Source organism: Canis lupus, chromosome 9 (assembly GCF_048164855.1).
Source record: "Canis lupus baileyi chromosome 9, mCanLup2.hap1, whole genome shotgun sequence".
NCBI classification, from domain to species: domain Eukaryota; kingdom Metazoa; phylum Chordata; class Mammalia; order Carnivora; family Canidae; genus Canis; species Canis lupus.
The window spans coordinates 34,861,214-34,882,933 of record NC_132846.1 but is presented as its reverse complement, the minus strand read 5'-3'; the positions used below and the strand labels follow the sequence as shown (position 1 = coordinate 34,882,933).

The 21,720-nt window shown below is 41.2% G+C and overlaps 1 protein-coding gene across 2 annotated transcripts in view; it reads left to right on the top strand.

Annotated features, from left to right (window-relative positions):
- LOC140640018 (putative protein FAM10A4) overlaps nucleotides 1–11,456 on the top strand; it is a 30,099-nt gene extending 18,643 nt beyond the window's left edge. Inside the window, exons 5-8 of one of the 2 annotated variants that reach the window (XM_072838728.1) lie at nucleotides 3,100–3,296; nucleotides 3,921–4,035; nucleotides 8,813–8,922; nucleotides 9,621–11,456. In XM_072838728.1, coding sequence (XP_072694829.1) covers nucleotides 10,067–11,017 — 951 coding nt within the window. In that variant the 5' untranslated portion in view covers nucleotides 3,100–3,296; nucleotides 3,921–4,035; nucleotides 8,813–8,922; nucleotides 9,621–10,066 and the 3' untranslated portion in view covers nucleotides 11,018–11,456. Of the gene's footprint in view, nucleotides 1–1,029; nucleotides 3,297–3,920; nucleotides 4,036–8,812; nucleotides 8,923–9,620 lie in introns of those variants that run through there. The other variant, XM_072838729.1, reaches the window with a different exon arrangement.
- The last annotated feature ends 10,264 nt before the right edge of the window (nucleotides 11,457–21,720 follow it).

Here is a 21,720-nt window from a genome sequence, read left to right as displayed (position 1 = left end):
CTCCAGTGCTCTGTGTTTATACACACTATACTGTATCCAACTGCACCATTTTGGGGGTAGGAAGGAGGTCATGTTTCTTTGAATATTCAAATTACATGACTATGAAACCCGCCCCACTGGCACTAGAACAGGCTTCTTCCCAGCCTTGCTACCCTCATGAGCCTCAAGTCTTCCCAAACCTGTTTGCTCATCTCTGAACCAGGGATAATAACATCCACCCCATAAGGTGGTTGTCCTGATTAGGTGAGAAAACACACTTAAAAAACTTAGCACAGTCACTGCTGCATGGGAAGTGATAATGTTATCATCTTTCTTAAGCACAGTGGGTAGGTTCTTGTTACTTGTGCTCAGAGAACTGAAGATCAGAAACTCAGCTCTCTCATGTTCTGTCTCCCTCTCTGATATTTCCCACTCATTTTCTCTCCTTTCCCCTTTATTCCCTTTCACTATTTTTTATATTCCCCAAACGAATGAAACCATATAATGTTTGTCCTTCTCTCATTGACTTATTGTGGAAGGAGCCTCGGTGTCCATCGAAAGATGAATGGATAAAGAAAATGTGGTCTATATATACAATGGAATATTCCTTAGCCATTAGAAACGACAAATACCCACCATTTGCTTTGAGGTGGATGGAACTGGAGGGTATTATGCTGAGTGAAATAAGTCAATTGAAAAAGTGACAAACATTATATGGTCTCATTCATTTGGGGAATATAAAAATTAGTAAAAGGGAATAAAGGGAAAGGAGAGAAAATGAGTGAAAATATCAGTGAGGGTGACAAAACATGAGAGACACATAACTCTGGGAAATGAACAAGGGGTAGTGGAATGGGAGGTGGGCGGGGGGTTGGGGTGACTGGGTGATGGGCACTGAGGGGGGCACTTGGCGGGATGAGCACTGGGTGTTATGCTATATGTTGGCAAATTGAACTCCAATAAAAAACAATGAAAGAAAGAAAGAAAGAAAGAAAGAAAGAAAGAAAGAAAGAAAGAAAGAAAAAGAAAGAAACTCAGCTCTCCAAGAAGAGGGGCTGTTTTAACCGTGGTTGCTTTGGTTACCACAAGGTGTCACTGACAGCCCCACGGGCCTGTGCAGGTCTTCCTGGCATCTCTTTCAGAAGGGAGCTCAGAGGTTCCTCAATGGCATTCCAGGTGTAGGGAACAGAAAGGAGCCCTTCTCTCCATCGATATATTCAACCATGGTTGTTCCATGACACTCTGGCCCTGCCATCCAAAAGCTACAGCTCTTTCATAGCACAGTCTATGATGATGGAAGCTTTTCCTATCTGTGTAGTTCAATATGGTAGCCACTAGTCACAGGTGGTTATTGAGCAATTGATTACTTCCTTTTCCCTCTCAGCTTGTTTGAGATATAACTGACATATAGCATTGTATAAGTTTAAGGTGTGGAATGTGATGATTTGATACATGTTTATATTGCAAAATGGTTACTATAATAGGATTTGTTAACATATCCATCACCTTACATAATTGTCATTTTTTTGTATATGTGGTAACAGCTTTCAAGATCTACTCTTTAGCAACTTTCAAGTCCGTTAGCTATAGTCACCATTCGGTATATTAGATCCCTAGAACTTATACCTGAAAGTTTATGCCCTTTAACCAATATATCCCCATTTCCACCCCCCTCCAGCTCCTGGTAACCACCATTTTACTCTGTTTCTTTGAGTTTGCCTTTTTTAGATTCCACAGACAAGTGAGCTCATATTTCTCTCTCCTTGTATGACTTACCTCACTGAGTGTAATGCACTCAGGGTTCATCCATGTTGTTACAAAGGCAGAGTTTCCTTCTTTTCTGTGGCTGAATAATATTCTTTACATATAATTTTCTTTATCTGTTCTTCCATCAATGGGTATTTACATTGTTTTCATATCTTGGCTATTGTGAATAATGCTGCAGTGAACACATGGCTATAGTTACCTCTTCAAGGTAGAGATTTCATTTCCAGAAGTGGAACTGCTGGATCAAATGGTAGTTCTATTTTTAACTTTTTGAGGAACCTCCCTATTATTTTCCATAGTGGCTGCATCAGTTTACATTCCTACCAAGACTGTACAAGGGTCATATTTATAATGCATAATTGAGATAGATATCATTAATGGTTGGCAGGGCTTTCACATTGATTCCCTGACCTGTGGATTAAGAACCAGAACGATAGGAAGAGTTATATGGATGCCCTGAAACTATTCCTATGCTTCGCCATGGTAATAAACCAGAAGGATGTGCCTGATGTCAAACCTTATCTCTTCCAGAAAGCCGGAGGAATTTTCTGCTTCCTAGAAAGTGAAATTTCTGGATTCCATCATTAGGTTTTAATGTTCCACAAACTCCCAAGTGCCTTGGCATCAGTATTTATTTCTATAAAGAAAGACCACTGGTGTGAGAAGCTTGTACAACACTTTCATGTAACTCAGGGTATGCCCGTCTGGCAGGACACCTAAAGCTGATTGTAATACTCTACTGAGGTGGTTCTTTGAAGCTTTGACATCAGGCTAGCCCCAGCTTTTGATGACTGGTGGAGAAGAGGCTACTTGTTCCTACACAGTTAGCTTGTAGCAAGTCTCTCTGGGACTCAGGATTGTAAGAAAAGTGGTCACTGGCACAAAATGATGACTTTGATCACCAACTCTTTATGTAATGTGATCATCCCTGCAATTCATGTAGGGACAGACACCTGAGAGCTTTAAAATGACATTATTATTTTTATTAGATGACGCATTGAAATGAAATTTATTTACTTTTAGAATCCCAAATGAATTAAGCCTGGTAATTTGCATATATATAAAGTGGTTATAAACCACATTTCTTCCTTCCTTTGCTTTCCAGTATAGTCCTGAAAAACCAGTCTTTGAGGAGTTAATTTTTAGTGCCTAGCTAAGGTTAGCAAGTGTTTTCATGTGGCCCATCTAGAACGATGATGATGATGATAAATACTAACAGGGCACTTATTATGGGCCAGTGTTGTTCTAAGTGCTTTACATATATAAAATCAGTTGAGTCTTTGCAACCTTATAAGGTAGGTCTGATGTCATCCTCTTTTTACAGATAGTCTTTTCTTCATCATTTTTTAAAAGATTTTATTAATTTACTCAGAAGAGACACAGCCTCTAGCACACCAGCCGTGGCATAAACTTCTTACACTGAAGCTTGGGGCTCCCCAGACACCCAGGTGGAAGCTGCGACTCTTCTTGTGAACAAGCCTCAGGGATTTCAGAACAATACTTCTACCACATGAAATAAGTCACTGAAGCCAGCTCAGATGCAAAGCGAGGTGAACTAGACTCTACCTTTCATAGAAGTACTAATTAATATGTGGCCCTCTTAACCTCCTACAGACCAGTTGCTAAACACAACTTAAATATTTCCCACTCACTTAGATTTAAGGGCAAGTTAAATGAGAAATGGAAACAAACATCTGACCAAATGGTTTAGGGGCTTGGAGAATATAGCTTCAGGGTCGGCTGTGATGGGATTTCTCTAGAAAATGTTTTAAGCCACTAACTTTTGGAGTGAAGAGTGGTGGTGTTGGTAGCAGAGGATGGTGAGGGAGAAGATGTGGTGGGGCAGTGTGGGCTTTGGGGAGCGTGTGTGCATACATGTTAGAGAGTTGCTATTATCATCGGAATGGTGTTTTCCACTGAGTTTATGACAAATTAGAGGAGAGAACGCTGATTACTTTCAGTTCCAGGCATGAGTCTGACTTGAGGCCTTTGCTTGAACTTCCTTTCTTGGGGTCTTGAAATACCCTGATCCCCTTTTGTGCTTAGGTGGTTTGATGTGGGCACCCATTCTATGCCACTCAAAGAGCCTGAATTAAGACCCTGTAAGGTCCCTCTTGGCTCCCAGGTCCTGTGACTCAGATGGCTGTGATTAGACCATGACATTAATTTTGCAGGAAACAATATCTGCTTCCTGCTCCTGACGAGAAGCCTCCAGCAGGGAAAAAGAACCACAGGCTGCTGTGACTTCGTCCTTCATCTTTCCCTAGAAAAATTGCTAGAGAAGCTAAGGTGTGTAGACCCAATTGAAGTGGTGATTTGTGGTTGAAATCCATAATTACTCCTGGAGACAATGAAACCTAGTGATTACAAGCAGCCTCCTGGGTTCTCTGGCTGCCTGCAAGTTATGTCTTTCATATCCTGCAAGGCAGCGCTTACATAAAGACTAATTATTCCCATATAATCACCCACAGAAAACTTCCTGTAGCTAAAAAGGAAAATATCACTACCATACAACAGGTAATATGAGAAGAGTGGAGCAGATGCTGTGGGAGCAAAAGGAGCTGACCTCTCCCCTGCTCAGACCTAGATGTGGCAGCTAGACAGTGTTGAGACAGTGCACGGTTCTCATGGGGCTTAGGAAACAGCTCATTTATCTTTTTTTGTGTCTCATTTCATGGGTCTGTAGAGTAAGTTTAAAAATGGTACCCATCTCATAATGTGGTTGCGAGGATTAAATGACCTATTTGTGCAAAACATTAAGGTCAGTATCCAACACCTAGGAAGGGAGCTAGTAGATAGTCATCGCCGTCACTGTATTCCCTGTTCCTGTCAAGGGCCATGATTTTGTCTGCTGTGCTGCGCAGGGAGTGATCAAGCCTCTGCATGCCCAGAGCATCCTGAGGTCTCCTGCTTGAGGTCATGACAGTGGCTCTGCTGCTTTGGGAGAAGGGAGCGAAGTGAGACCACTAGGCTGAAGGGCCGAGATCCTGGGTTTGGGTCATGGCTCTGCCATGAGTCAGCCAAGTATCTTGGAACCAATCACTCCAACCCTTTGGACCTCTGTTCCCTTTCTATAAGATGAGAAGACGTTAAGGCTCCTTCCTATTTCAGCACAATACACTGAGATGGTCCTTTCTTTCCTCTCCCTGTTTTTAAAGCTACTTAACTATTTAATTACAGCATGCTGTTGTTTGTATCCAAAATTCAGCTTGAATCCGTACTGTACTTTTTTCCAACTCTGCTGCCACACCCTTGTCCACGCCATCCTCATGTCCCACCTAGACCACTGCTCTAGGCTCCTAACTAAGCCCATGCTTCTGCTCCCTTCCAAACTTTCCAGATAGCCCCTCAGAACAGTCTGCTTGAGAATGCCATTCTCCAGCTTAAAACCATCAGTAGGGATCCCTGGGTGGCGTAGCGGTTTGGCGCCTGCCTTTGGCCCAGGGTGCGGTCCTGGAGACCCGGGATCGAATCCCACGTCCGGCTCCCGGTGCATGGAGCCTGCTTGTGCCTCTGCCTCTGTGTCTCTCTCTCTCTCTGTGCGACTATCATGAATAAAAAAATTTTAAAAAAACCATCAGTATATTTTCTTTCTAGTTAGAATAAAATAAAATAACATTTTAGAATAAAACACAAATGCCTTTCATGGTCTACAAGGTGCTACATGATCTGGCTTCTGCCAACATCTCTTCATCTGATGTCACTTACCCCATCTTTCCACTCTAATCCAACTTGGGCCTTCCACTAGTGTCTGGAACACACTGAACTCTTTTCCACCACATGCTGTTCCCTTCACCTAGAATGTTCCTTGCTACTGTCCATAGAGCTGTCCCTTTGTAACCATCTGTTCTCAGCTTAACTTCCATTGTTCAGCCAGACCTGTTCTACCCATTGTAAAGTGGCTTCTCCCATTGCTTTCCCACATTAGCTTCTTGTTTGTTTTCTTCTTAATTCTTACAATTGCATTTCCTTAGTTTGTTTACTTATTTTGTATTTGTTTCCTTCACTAGAATATAGGCTCCATGAACACAAAGCTTGTTTTTCTGTGTTGTTCATCATTTTACTACCAGCACCTAATGCAGGGTCTGAGTCATAGAAGATGCATAATAAATATTTGTTGAATAAATACATGGTTGCCTTTCACTCTGCAGTTAAATTCCATATGTCCTGTAGCCTATGCGACTGTCAACCTGAACCCAAGCCCTCCCTGGTTCTGGAAGATTATCTCTGAAGGAGGCCTGGACTCAGGCTAGGTGGATGTTTCAATTTGTATCACATGTTGGCTATTGAAATACTAGCTCTGGATCACCAGCTGGTCACTCTAACTTCCTGAACCTATGAGAATAGTCAGAGTGGTTGGGGTCCTCTTATATAATTGTGGTTTCCAGGAGGCCTCCCTCACGAATGGGAAGAGGGAGACTAAAGGTCACTGTGGCCTGGAAATTCATCCCTCCAAAGTGTTACTATAGTCTTGTATCAAACAAGGTGAGCCCCCAGAGAGACACCAAGGTGATCTGGCCTTCAGAAACACGGCTGCCCACTGCCTTTCTCTCCCTACTCCTGTGCCTTTGCTTGTACTGCTTCTCTTCCGTAACATGTGAGTCTGTCCCTCCTTCGGTCTCAGAATATTCCTTGGTCAGGAAGACTTCTCCCATTGTACAATGACCTCAAGACCCTTAAGATCTTTCCTTTCTCCTAGCCCTTGTTTGAATTCTTATTTATGTTTAGAAAATTGTTAATTGATCCCAAAGCTGGAAAGGACCTCATATCCTCATCTGATCAAGCTCCTTGTCTTTTCCATCTTAGCTTCTTGTTTGTTTTCTTCTTAATTCTTACAACTGCATTTCCTTTCTCCTAGCCCTTGTTGATTTATAAGAATATGGTGATTTATACTCAGTGGGGGCACTGTACCCTGGGGTGGATGGGAAAAGGGTATGAGCCTACAAAGTTAGTTGGTATGAAAACTTGAGTTAGAACCCAAGCCTCCTGCTTGCAAATTCTGTGCATCTGTCTTTAGTTGGAGTTTAAGTGCTATTAGGTCTTATATACTGTGATAGTAATAGCTTACATTTCAACGATTCCTTAGTGTTAACAACTCTCAGGTGTAAAGACTTAGAGTCTCTCCTTGGTTAAGAGAATTGTTTGAGGCCATACAACTAGGATGCTAGGAAAGGTCAGTGGATGACGGGAAAACAAAAGTATAAATATGATTTCTACTTCCTGCCCTCCAGATGAAGAGAAGGAGTGCAGGCCTGGGGAGGCTGTTGCCAGGAAGGAAACAAGCTTCCTCCCCAGGAGACTGTGTGCGCACGGGAGAAGCAGGGATCTTAAGTGTGCTGTGCCTGAGGGTACAGGGCTGGAAAGGGGAGGATTTTTCTAGAAGGATTGGGAGGAGGGGCATGGGAGTAGCTGTGGCTTTTAGCGGTAGGAGTGATTCTTCAAGCCTAGTGTGTCTAGTGTGTGAGAGCCCCAGAAAGGTTGAGGAGAAAGAAGGTTGAAACATTACTAGTGGTGAGAGGGATGAGGAAGGAAAAAGAGAGTGGATGGTGAGGAGCTACCTATAAAATGTGTTTTTCAGTTTCTTTTTTTTGAGGGGAGGGGTGCTCACTTGAGGGAATAGCATGGTCAGATTATTAGGGAGCCTTAAGGATTGTGTCTAAAATTCTTTTTTTTAAAAAAGATTTTATTTATTTATTCATTCAGAAGAGACACACAGAGAGAGGCAGAGACACAGGCAGAGGGAGAAGCAGGCTCCCTGCAAGGAGCCAAAGTAGGACTCGATCCCAGGACCCCCGGGATCATGACCTGAGCCAAAGGCAGATGCTCAACCTCTGAGCCACCCAGATGCCCCAAGATTGTGTCCAAAATTCTGATACCACTATGGGGAGTTGGGTTGGGCCTGGCTAGGGCATTGGCTGGGAGTTTAGGAACTCCTTTCAGGTGGTGGGATGGGGCAGGCAGTGCTAGTACAGAGAATCAATCCCACAAGAGGCAGCCTGGGAACAATGCCTGAGCATAGAGAGGGTTAGAGAGCACTGAGGGCCAGTCAGGGCAGTCAAGCTCTCTATCCATTCTAAGAATGGGACCAGGATCAAGAACCAAGACCAGACTGTGGTCCAGAGCAAAGTGAAGTGAGGAGGGTCCTGGGGGATTGCTGGGCACAGCACTGAAGGAAGGGTCTATGGCTTGCCCTTCCTGGCCACCAGCTGCCAAGATACTAATTTAGGCTGGCTTAAAGGGCCAGGGTCCATGCACCAAAGCAGAGGGGCAATAAGTGTAATTCAGGCTGGTTGGGAGAGTTCAGTGGGAAGGGAGAGGAAGTAATGAAATGAAAGGAGTCGCTGCCAAAACAGGTACATTTTATGGTGTAGAGCAACGAAGATAAGAGACTTCACATCAGGTGGATTAGATTTTCTCTATTGAGGGGTGAGATCACCTGCAGAAAGGGAGAGGGTGCCACATAGGCATGACATTAATATTTGCTGAGTGAAGAAGTAAATATGGTAATTTTCAAAGGAAACACACAGTTTTTTTTCAGTTTTCTACATTATCCAGTAAGATCATCTTGCTTTACTTCTATGAAGGACATCTTCCTGTTATCTCAAATCTTAAGTCAGAAAATTGTTTTAGTTATTTATATTTAAAATAAAGTTCTTTATTTTCCAAAACAGTTTATGTTTGCCTTTCTTTAACATAATTTCAGAGGTCACAGATTCATAGAGTCTTACATCTGAATGAATCTGTAGGATAAAAGGAATAATTGTAATAATTTCCATTTCAAGGGATATGATGAATTAAGAAAACCTAATTAAAATTTGAAGGGTTTATTTTAAAAAATCCAGATTGTCCAGGCAAAACCCCATTTGGGAGCTAGGAGGGATCTGAGACATCAAATGACCTGCCCAAGGTCACAGGGGGTTAGTAGCAGAATGGGTGAGAACCCATGTTTCCTGACTTCTGCTCACATTCCTCCCTCTGACTTCTCTATATGGACACACTGCAGACTGGCATCTGCGCATAGTCCAGAAGCCCAGGGCCTCTTGACCCTGTAACTTTTCATTCCCAGGAGTCCAGAACCTCCTGCAACTGGATGCAGCATCTTATGTGGAGACTCAGTTTCTAGAAAGAAGAGCCATCGCTTTCATCAGCGGGAGTGGGTGGAGGTCTGTGGAGCAGGTATTTGAATCCACTACTACTTATCTTTCTATCCATGGACAATCCTTGTACTTTTTTCTATTTTGCTTTCTTTTTTACAAAATTAGAAAGTAAAAAAGTTATCTTTATTGTATGAACTTAAGGTAGTATCATATGAAGTAATATGAATAATGGCTAACAATGAGTACTTATGGAATGCTAGCTTTTATCTGTAACATCTCAACTCTTTCAGCTACCACTTGTTATAGTTCCATCTCATAGACTGAAGCTTAGTGAGATTAGTCACTTGTGGCAGTCAGGATTCAAACCAGGTAGTTTTAGCCCTAGAGCCCTTTGTCTATTATATTGCTTCCCTAAAGTTACCAACAAGAAAAAAGTGCACCAGATTTTTAAAAATGATGCCTTCAAAAATTTTGTTTACTTGTTGTGAAAACAAAGAATTTCTCATTTGATTCCAAAGTTTCTTTGAACTCTAGACTTTTTCACAATCATTAATTCAACGATTTGTTGAGAATATACTATGAGGCAGACATTGAAAAGATACGATCTCTCTTTGTGAGTTTGGAGGAAACAGATCTACAACAGATGATCCAAGCTTTAAAAAATATTTTTCTATATATATTTAAATTTCCTACATGCTTTTCAAATCTAGGGGTAAAAACAAAGTGGTTATTTTTTAAAAAGAATTAATTCTATTGCTTTCTTGTTACCTCTTTCAGATGAGAATAACATTCATGAGAATTTAAGTTCTGTGCAAAAATTTTGTTTAATGGACACCAACTGAATGTGCCAAGTTTCTACTTTTGATTGAATTCTTGGAGACTTTGATAAATATTCATTGATCCTGGAGTCTGTTTCTAATTTTTAAAAACTGAGTAATATATTCTAGAAATACTAGTTGTTTTTTTAAGATTTTATTTATTTATTCATGAGAGACACACACAGGAGGAGGCAGAGACACAGGCAGAGGGAGAAGCAGGCTCCCTGTGGAGCCTGATGTGGGACACTATCCCAGGACCCCAGGATCACAACCTGAGCCAAAGGCAGATGCTCAACCATTGAGCCACCCAGGTATCCCTAGAAATACCAGTTTGAATACCTCTCACTGTTGTTACAAAACAGCTCATCATGTCAAACAGATTGGATTTAAAATTATTAAAAGAAAATGGTGCCCCTTCCACACGGTCACACTGAGCTGGTCCCCACGCCTGGAATGGGGCCGCAGCCTCAGCCGCACCCGCTGCCCGCCGCCTGCCAGCGCCTGTGGACCGTGGACCCCTGCAAAGTGAGCAAGCTTCGGGTCTTCGTGAAAATGTGTAAGCAGGATCCCAGCGTTCTGCACACCGAGGAAATGCGCTTTCTGCGGGAGTGGGTGGAGAGCGTGGGGGGTAAAATACCACCAGCTACTCATAAAACTAAATCAGAAGACAATATCAAGGAAGAAAATACAGATAGTAAGAAGGTGGAGGAAAACATAAAGACAGAAGAATCATCAAGTGAGGAAAGTGATCTAGAAATTGACAATGAAGGTGTAATTGAACCAGATATTGATGCCCCTCAAGAAATGGGAAATGAAAATGTAGAGATAACTGAGGAAATGATGGATCAGGCAAATGATAAAACAGTGGCTGCCATTGATGCCCTAAATGATGGTGAACTACAGAAAGCCATTGACTTGTATGCCATCAAACTGAATCCTCGCTTAGCCATTTTGTATGCCAAGAGAGCCAGTGTCTTCATCAAATTACAGAAGCCAAATGCTGCCATTCGAGACTGTGACAGAGCTATTGAAATAAATCGTGATTCAGCTCAGACTTACAAGTGGCGAGGGAAAGCACACAGACTTCAGGGTCATTGGGAAGAAGCAGTACATGATCTTGCCCTTGCTTGTAAACTGGATTATGATGAAGATGCTAGTGCATTGCTGAAAGAAGTTCGATCCACGGCCCAGAAAATTGCTGAACATTGGAGGAACAACATTTGCAACAACATGGAGCTAGAGAGTATTACAGCAAGTGAAATAAGTCAGAGAAAGACAGATACCGTATATTTTCACTCATATGTGGAATTTAAGAAACAAACAAACAAAAATGAGCAAAAGGTAAAGAGAGGCTAACCAAGAAAAACTCTTAACATAGAGAACTAATGGTTGGCAGAAAGGAGGGGGATGGGTTAAATAGGTGATGGGGATTAAGGAAGGCACCTGTTGTAATGAGCACCAGATGTAGTATATTGTGCATCTGAAACTAATATTACATTGTATGTTAACTAACTGGAATTTAAATGAAAACAAAACAAAATAAAAAGAATATTGAGGTTAGACACTGAGAAAGGCAGCAAGCTCTGAACTCAATAAAATGGCCTTGAGCGATTCCCTACTGCCGCACTTGCCCGATCACTTTTTGTGGCATACCCACAGAGCTGTGTGGCCAACTATCCTTATATGATACCTGGAGGAAATAAAACACCCTTGGACCTGGATTTCCTTGCATACAGTTGGCTTTTTCCCCCTGAATATCTGGAAAGCCAACACGCTTGTAACTTCTTAAAGAAACCTAGGCTATTTTAACTGCAAGTCTTATATTGCTTGAAGCCAAACATTATCCCCCTACCCCCATACCAGCATTTCTGCTAACACATTTCTGAGATCTTTATGTAAATGAGTGGAGAAAAGGTGATTCACTTTACACAAATTCAATTTACAGACTACATTTTCAGAAAGCTAACGTCTATTTCTTATTCATATCTGTGCCATTCCTTATGCCCTGGAATTGTTTTCCTCTAGAAGGATGGACACCTTCCGGCGTTATAGGGATGCGTGGATCAATCTGATGACCACCCTAAGTTCTTGTCTTGAGCTGAGCCAACAAAGCCTTAATATAGTACACAACTTTGCCACTTGGAGAATAGATTATGCTATTTCCTCCTGATTTTCTAAGGGCTCAGGCAGCCTCATGGCTGTCACTCACCAACTCCTCAGTAGACATGAGAAAGGTTTCAATCTCCTACTGTGAATTTGGTCTCAACTTCATTCAATGCCTAAAATCTCTTTCAAATTAAGGCTGAACAATTACCTTTCTTTATGCTTCTTTTACTTTTTTCCCATGGGCAATGAGCAATGCCTGAATACAGTATAAGCTTCATAAGAAGACCCATGTTGCTCTGAAATAATTTTTTAAATTGAGAGTTCACATACTGTAAAACTCATCCCTTTTATTTTTATTTTTTTTTTTAAGATTTACAAAATTTATTTATTCAGGAGAGATACAGAGAGAGAGTCAGAGACATAGGCAAAGGGAGAAGAAGGCTCTCTGTGGGGAGCTTCATGCGGGACTTGATCCTAGGACCCCAGCATTATGACCTGAGCCAAAGGCAGATGCTCAACCACTGAGCCACCCAGGTGCCCTGACTTATATAATTTAAAACTGAAAGTTTGTGTCACTTAATTCCCTTCACCCGTTTTGTCTATCCTCAACTCCCTACCTCTGGCAATCACCAATCTATTCTCTATATCTATGAGCTTGGTTTACATTTTTTTTTTGGTTTGTTTTTTTTTAGATTCCATATAAAAGAGATCATATGGCATTCATCGTTTGGTCTGACATTTCACATAGCATAATGTACTCTAAATCCATCTATGTTGTTGCAAATGATAATATTTCATTCTTTTTTATGGTTGAATAATATCCAACCATATTTATATATATATGTATATATATATATACTGATATAGTATCAGTATATATATATATATAGTACATTTTCTTTATTCATTCATCAGATAGATACTTAGGTTGCTTTCATATGTTGGCTGTTATAAATAATGCTGCAATGAACATGGGGATCCATATATCTTTTCAAGTTATTGTTTTTATTTTCTTTGGATAAATACCCACAAATGGAATTCCTGGATCAAATGGTAGTTCTATTTTTAATTTTTTAAAGAGCATCCATACTGTTTTCCATAGTGGCTGCACCAGTTTGCATTCCCACCAACAGTTCACAAGGGTTCCATTTTCTCTGTATCCTCACCAACATTTGTTATTTCTTATCTTTTTGATAATAACAATTCTGACAGTTATGAGGTAATATCTTACTGTGGGAAATCTGCATTTCCCTGATGATGAGTGATGTTGAGTTGAATGTCCTCTTAACTCAAGAAGTCCCTAGCCTGGCAAGTCTTGGCTTGACAACAAATTTTGAGTTGTTAATTTTCATACTGTTGTAATAATTCAGGTAATCTGTTAATTTGGCAACCTATTAACCTGAGCATGAACCATCAATCAACACATAAGAGATAAGAGCAGAGGCAGGCAAAGTTATCTCTAATGAGATGGAATTATTCCCAGATCAACAAAATCTGACTGGAACTTGATTCAAGCTGTTAACATATCTGAAGGGAAAAACATCCTTCAGAAGAAGGGATAGTTGGCCATGGAAGCAAGGTAAAAGGAAATTCTCAGAGGCCATGTTGGTAGTGTCATTCGAGCCCAGTGTAGAGGTTGCCCGAGTCCAAGGACACAGCCTGTCCTGTCTTGGTGGAGGTGGGTGCAGCAGAGCCTGAAGCCATCCAACATCTGAGTCATAGAGCCAACTCCCCAGGCTTACTTCCATGCTTACCAAGCAGCCTTCTTCCTAATTATAATTTGGATTTCTTTGCAGATTTTACCTATAGGAGAATAAAGCCTGGCCAGATCACTCCAGTATCTTGGCAGATATATTTCTGGTTATAAATAATTGGTTTATGAACTATTTTATATTGTGAACAAAATTTAACTTAAACCTCTCTGTTGGGGTCACTTACCATCCCAAGACCCCTTGAGCTCTAGCCTTTGCAGTCATATGGACTTTCTGAGCTGGCAGGACAGAGGGCCAGACCCTGAAACTTGAGCATTAGCTTATCATTGACAGTGACTCCATGGCTTCTCTTTAAACTTAAACGGTTCTTAAAAGTGATCAGGTTATATTTTTCAAAAGCAAAAGTATTTACGCACCAATCATATCTCATTTTTATGTACATTCCCTACTTTTGGCAAATAGTTTACTCCCATTTGACAGGTGGAAATGTTGAGCAGTGAAGCTTCTCCTGGGCTAATTAAATTTTGTGCTAGTTTAAAGCTCTTGAAGTCTATTTTGCATTTAAATTTTCTCAAATTACTAAGAAGGATTTTTGGTATTGAGCTAAAGTTAAAGGTAAATAGTTGAGAGTATGAATTCAGGTGTTTTGTGTTAATTTTCTTTATTGGAAGCCTGGTTCATTTTAGATTTGATTTAATTTTGGCCTTGTTTTCCTTCCACCTGGAATGAGTACTTAGTGTGAAACTTTTGTTGGAGTTCCAGTGAAAATTCTGCTGGAACACTGAGGAGTGGGGTTAGTATTTAGGATCGAGGATAATAAATAGATGCTTGCTCAGTGACCCCATAGTTTGCTCATTGGAATTTAACCAAAAGGAAATAATTCAAAGGAGGAAAGAAAAAAATATATTAAAAATTCATTGTAGCATTGTTGACAATATAAAACAAATCTTAGATCATTTAGAGGTCCAATAGCATGGCCAAGTAAATTATGGGATATCTCATAGGTTATTGAAGAGCTATAAGTCAACTATGAACATTGTATAGTGACATGGAAATATGGAAGAATGCTTACCAAACATTTTAAGATAAAAAATCCAGAACACTTGTGTGCCTTCTGTCACAACTGGGTGAAAATAAATGTAAATGTATAGAGAATGGACAGATTGCACAGAAATATAAAGACAAAGATATTAGGGATATAGGTACATTGAAAAAATTTCCTTTCATGCTATATTACACATCAATAAAAATCATTTAATTTTTCAAAACAATGTCAAATTTATAAGGCCGTAAAAGTGTCACTGAGGAGTTTCATAGCGACCTCTTTCTGGATACTTTTGGGTAACATTTTCTTTACATTGGAAATCTTTGGTTTTGGCCACATTCTTCTAGAATAAACATCCAGTTCTTACTCCTTTCAAAATTATTTTCAGGATAATCCATGCATTAAAATTTTCTAAGTTTGGGGTAAAAATATTGTTAAGGGCTATCTTTGATTACAGCATAATACTGTGTGGGGTAATGTCTGGGATACTGACCTAAACCTAGGGTGCAAGGTTCCTGTCATCACTCTGCCACTAACCAGCCCAGTGAGCTTGGAAAAGATACTTAACATCTGTGGGGTTTGTGTCTTCCTGTGCCTGATGACCTTCTCAGACTATGATCTCTCAACACCTCTTTCACATTATAGTAAGTGATCTTTGAATATAAATGTTAACTTCGAATTTACATTTCCAAATTCTATGTTTGGTCAGATAACATATTTGAGCTCTGAAACTAGTCCTGATTTTTCTTGACAAGTTTAATAGAGTCCTAACTCTGGGAAGATTTTCTTTAAAAAGCCAGACTAAAATCCGAACATTTCTGACATTTCACCTTTACACTTGATACTTTGGGAGGTTGAATTTTGGCATTCAGTGAAAGGGTTTCCTATGTTCTGGCTTCTGCACTCTGGTCTCCAGTGACATGGTTTTCAAGTTTAAGTATACATCCAAATCCCCTGGAAGGCTTGTTAAAATACATATTGTCAGGCCCCTGATCCAGTTTATGATTCCTAAAGTCTGGGGTCAGACCCGAGATTGTGAATTTCTAATAGGTTCCAGATGATGGTAATTATATTGGACTGGGGACCACACCTGGAGAGCCACTGCTCTGGAGAAATATTTGTGTAGCCATACAAGGAGGCATGTAGAAGAATGGACTTGCTGTGCTTGCAGCACTATTAAGTTCTGCAAAGAATGAGGGCCCATGTAAATAGCTAAGAGTAAGCGAATGGTCACAACCATTCACCCTGTAGAATATCATACAGCAGGAAAAAGAGCGAGATAGATATAGTTGCGCCACAAGGAGTGGTTCAGAGTGTTAGCTCTGTTGACAGATTGTGTTTGAAAACAGTGTTTCAACTATGAAGAACATGGAGAATCTGAAATATGATTTTAATTTAATATGTTAGAATCATTTATTTACTGGTAAGATCACTTTTTAAAGGGGTGAATGGCTTTGGCTATGCTCCTGACTTACAGTGGATCTGCACCTGTTGAGTTAATTGAACCAGATCAACACAGAGTCAGTGGACACATCATCATGAGGCCAGGCGTGACAGTTTATACAACAAATACTCTGACAAATGTGTATTTTTTTTTTTTAAAAAGCATTCATGATATCAAGGTTATAAGTCAAAGTCCTTGGCTTTGTTAAAGTCCTTTGCCTTTCATAACAAATAATTTAAAATGCATGCTATCAAGATGCAAGATAATTACAGATTTATTTGACCTTTATGATAACTGGTATTTAAATATTTACTCACCTTCTCTCTTACGTATCAAAATACAGGCTAATTGTTAATTCACTGCATTTCATTCAGATAGCACTTCCATCTGAAGTCTCCGGATATAGAAACTGATGACTTCTTGTCTCAACTTAATTTTGGTCAAGGGTAATCTAGAATATTTGGGGCTATGCATTCTTTTTAAAGATTTTATGTATTTATTTGAGAGAGAGAGAGAGAGAGAGCGAGCATGAGTGGGGAGGGGCAGAGGGAGAGGGAGGAGCAGATTCCCCGCTGCGCAGAGAGCCCAACTCAGGGCTTGATCCCAGGATTCTGGGATTATGGGGCTTGATCCCAGGATTCTAGGATTATGACCTGAGCAAAAGGCAGACGCTTAACTGACGGAGCCACGCAGGTGCCCTGGGGTTATAATTTTTAACTCTATATCGACCATAAGCTATTGTGGAAGGATTTTATTTTCTTCTCTGTGTTTCAGTTTCCCTCTCTGTGAAATGATGATTAACAATACTCACTTAAAAGGATGCTGAGGATTAAAGGAGATAATAGGTGTCAGTATTTGAAAGAATATTTGGTGCACAGCCTCTAAGGTATAGTGGATAAAAAAAATCAAATTGTAGAAGAATGTATACAGTATGACACCATATGTGTAAACAAGGCTGCAAACAATTCTGAATGCTTTTCACTGGTACATATATGTGCATGTAGATGCAAAGAACAAGATCTAGAAGAATATATTGCAGACCAGTATCAGTGTTTACCTCTGGAGAAAGGAGGAGGGTACTAGATTAATTTGGGACATGGTCAAAGAAGACTTTAGCTTTATCAACAATTGGATTGATTGAAGAGAGACAGCGAGCGCAAGAGCAAGTCACACATGGAGGGAGGAGCAGAGGCAGAGGGACAAGTAGAATCCTTGCTCAGCAGGGAGCCTGACACCGGATGGAGTGATGACCCCAGCTGAGGGCAGATGCTTAACTGGCTGTGCCCTGCGTTATTTTTATTTTTACATGACAGATTTATTTAATAATATTTATTCTTACCTACTACACTTACTAAGACCATCTATTTGTCTTCTCTCAGAGAAATTCACCTCATGGGTTGATTAAAGATTACAAAGATGAAGAACATTTTGAAGTCAAAAGTGAAAAAGGCAAAGAATTGTTACATATGAATATATTCTTACCTTAATAAAACTGAAATTCTGTTCTTTTTTATTCTGGGTAATAATGAAGACTCTTATTAACATTTAATTATTTTTTAATTGTTAATGAGAAACACCAATCTGATCTTAAATTTGTTTTGACTTCTGCCTTTTTTTCTTCTTTAAAACTGTTTTTAATTTTTTAATTTCTAGAAAGTACATTTTGCATTCCCCAGGTAAGTTGTTTGTTATGAATAGTTTGGCAGAAGTGACATCATATTGTTTTCCTTTTGTACTGTATTTATTCATAGCCAAAATCAATCTGCATAAATCAACACTGTCTCTTTTACAACTTTTAATAGTTTATGTCAATTTGTTAAATTATGAAAGGCACTTTTGGTCTAATAGCTCCACTAATGAATTATGCATCAATCAGTTTTCATCTTATTGGTTAATATTTAAAGATATATTATAGAATTCTCAGTTACAGATCATGGACCTGCAACTGAAATACTGTGCTCTCTCTTCTTCTCTATCCAGGCAGGAAAAAACAAACTTTATGTGGGTGAAAAATACTGTATGTCTCAGAATCACAGCAGGGATAGAACATTGATTAAGCAAACAGTTTATGGGAAACAGCTAAGAGGTGGGAGAGGCTACACACAGGTTGGGGAACTTTATTATTATTTTGTATTTTTAAAAAATATTTTATTTATTCATTTGAGAGAGAGAGAGTAAGAGTAAGAGACAAAGAGCACACAAGGCAGCAGGACCAGAGGGAGAGGGAGGAGAAGCAGGCTCTCTGCTGAACAGGGAGCCTCATCCGGGGCTTAATCCCAGGACCCTGAGATTATGACCTGGGCCGAAGGCAGACACTTAACTGACTGAGCCACCCAGGCACCCAGATTGGGAAACTTTTAAAACAGCCCCCCACCCCCCAGCTTTATTTGGCTCAGAATCACCAAAGAATTCTTAGAATGCAGATTCTTGGATCCTACTCTCAGACAAAATGGGTCAGCGGTTCAGAGGCAGGTAGATTGTAGGCCATACACTGAGAAACATTGCAAGGGCCTCCCTGGTATTTACCCGCTGCTGGGAAATGCTGCCAGAAGCTGCCCTTGTCCTAAATTATCCTTTTTCTTCATCTGCTCAAGATTAGGCACCAAAAGGATAATGTACCCAGGGAAGGACATCTGGCTGACTAGGTACTGAGAGACTTTGGAATAGGTAGTTAATGTCTGGGTTAAGAATCTTTGTGCATCAGTGAAAAATGAAATAAAGAACAGGGCAAGTAGGTTGGTAGATGGGCTGTTTTCTTATGTCCTCACGCTAAGCATTGACTGGATCCCTTTTAGGACCTGCAGCCCTTTATATACTCAATGAGGTGACCTTTTTTCAGATCCTCCTTTGCAGCGAAATGTACCTGGTCTGATCCTCAGGAGCTTAAGTTTATGCATGCTTTTGGGTGATAGCTAATTTATTTTATAGCTTAATTTTCAACTCTGTTCCGGGCAACAAATCTGTGTGTTAGGTGCGGTTGTCAGATTAATGGTGTCTCTGAAGACATCCATGTCCTAACCCCTGGAACCTGAGAATATGTAACTTTACATGGCAAAGAGGAATTAAGTTTGCGGATGGAATTAAGGTTTCTACCTTAATTGCAACTTTAAAATAGGGAGATTTTCTTGGATTATCCATGTGGTTCAGTGTAATCAGGAGGGTTCTTTAGAGTAGAAGAGATCAGAGTGATGCAATGTAAGGAGGACTCAACTCACAGTTGCTGGCTTTGAAGACAGATGAAAGGAAGCACAAGCCAAGGAATGTGGGCAGCTTCTAGAAGCTGGAAAAGTCAAGGAAATGGGATTCTCTCCTAGAGCCTCTGCACAGGAATGCAACCCTGCTGACATCTTGATTTTAACCTTGTGAGACCCTTATCAGACTTCTGCCTTACAGAACTTAAGATAATAAATATGTGTTGGTTTAAACCATTAGGTTTGTGGGAATTTGTTACAGCAGCAATAGGATATTAATACACAAGATGAGGCCGCTTGGAATCTTAGCACCTTAATCTAAAACAGTGTTTTTTCCTCTGGGAATCTCAGTCATTACAGAAGACAAGTTCAAAAGATACCTGAAGACAACTGGAAGCCTAGTGATGTCCCTCAAATCCCAACATAGTTGCTAGGAGTGTCTATACAAAGATGGTTGCCCTGACCTGCTGCCCCCTGCCAAGTCCTCACCAATGCATTTTGCTCTTCACTTCTGTGGTCACCTGTGATTCTGATGCCCCTCTGCGTCCCCACTCAGCAGCCTTCTGCATGCACGTAGTGCAATGTTTCTGCACCAATATGGAGTGCACAACTGCACAACTCCTTTCTCCCACAGAGAATAAAGAAGACTCCTTCCTCCTAGGAACAATGGTAGGTTAGGTCTAGTGACGTCAGATGGAGGAAGAAAATGACTTGAAAATCACCATTTTTAACCTTACTGACTCCCATGAGAAACTTTCAGGTTTGGTGTCTGCTTGATGAGCCTGCTAAAAAAAGTAGGTTCCACATTTATGGAAGTATTGGTTCTAGTTTTTTCTGCAAGAGCTTTGGTTTTTTTAAAAATGATTTTACTTATTTATTTGACACACACATAGCACAGAAGCAGGAGGAGTAGCGGCTTTCTGCTGAGCAGGGAGCCCAATGCAGAACTCGATCCCGGGACCTCGGGATCATGACCTGAGCCAAAGGCAGATGGTGAAACAACTGAGCCACCCAGGCACCCCCAAGAGCTTTGATTTTTAAAAAATTCTAGAATCTCCCTGGGGGGAAAGATTCAAGCCACAATCAACACATACCTTTTGCCCTCTCTGCCCGCTTTGTACTCTCCCTCCTTCCTTGTGCAGAGAAATTGGACACACTGGTGCATGTGAGCGGTGAGTGGATTGCAGCAAGTAGGTGACCCTTTCTCCCTGAACCCTTAACTCGCTAGCCACTGGAGCTTCCTCTGTTTCTTCCCCATGGCTGCATCTCCTGAGATTCTTGAGATCAGATTCCCACTTACCAAGGGGGTGATTTATCTCTCTGGAGTCAGAACACAATCTCCCTCAAGGTCTGCCTGTCTCAGTAAATACACAAGTACATTGGCTCTTGAATGGCATTTCTGCGAGTATGAAAATTCTGGCCGGTGGAGGGGTGGGCAGCCACTATCCTCAAAGATGAGCTATGCGTTGCCTGTTTTTCCCCAGCACCCAGGCAGTTGTGTGCCTGCTGTGAGGCCTCTGTGTTTGATGACAACTGAGAGGCTAACTCCCTCCATGCAGGCCCATTTCTATTTGGTGACAGCTTGGTTGGGTTTTTGTTTTTGCCTTCTAGAAAATGGCACAGAGGCATCCGCTACTGAGTCTGTCCCTTCCTTCCTTTTCTTTAATGAGTCTCCAACCCCAGTGGCTGCTGTGAGGAAGGTGCCTCTGGGCTAGGCATCTGAGGAGCTGAGAGCCAGGAGCTCCAAGGAGGGCAGGCTGCTGCCCCGCCTGGTGCTCAGGGCTGCATTCCCACCCCTCCAAGCTGGCCTGCCTGGCTCTGGGGGATCTACTTCTGAGGCCAGCAAGTCGCACCCCAAGAGCATGAGAAAAGCTGAGCACCTGACCAGGGGTAGCCTGGACTGGCTCCCTTGTCCAGCAGCCACCGTTCCTACAGAAAAGTCGCAAGAATCCATGTGGCCTAAAGCACACAAGGCTAGTTTATCCTGATTTGTAGCCTGGCAAGAGGTCAGAGCTTCTGTGGAAAGTAAGTCACCAAAGTGAGAAGGCCCAGATGATGGAATGGCCCGAGAGCAACTCCTTCCAGCTCTCCTTTTGGGATCCTTGTAGCCTGGACCCCCCTGCCAGCTTCCAGCAGCCCGCACGGCCCTGTGAAGCAACAGGTTTTGTTTTTCCTGTTATTCCTACTCTGTGGAGAGGAAGAGGGAGGAAGACTGCCCCCTGCATTTCTGTTCCCTGGGCTTCCACCATGCAGGAGTGGCTTAGGAGAGGGCACAGCTAAAGTCTAAGGACAGAAGAACATGGGAACTTGAGGTTTTGTGCTGTGAGCAGCGGGAAGCGAAGCAACAAGGAAGGAGTGGCGGACGGGTGGGGGGCATCCAAAAGACATAGGAGGAGCTCTTTAGGATATTTCTTCTGGGACACTAACAGCAAGCTGTTTTTTTTTTTGTCACAATGAAGCACTGTGAGGCCTGTCACCAGAGTCTCCTCAGGGTTTTAATCAATAACAGACTAGAAGAGCCTCTGGTCTACTGGGCTACTGCAGATCATGGTGAGCACTTT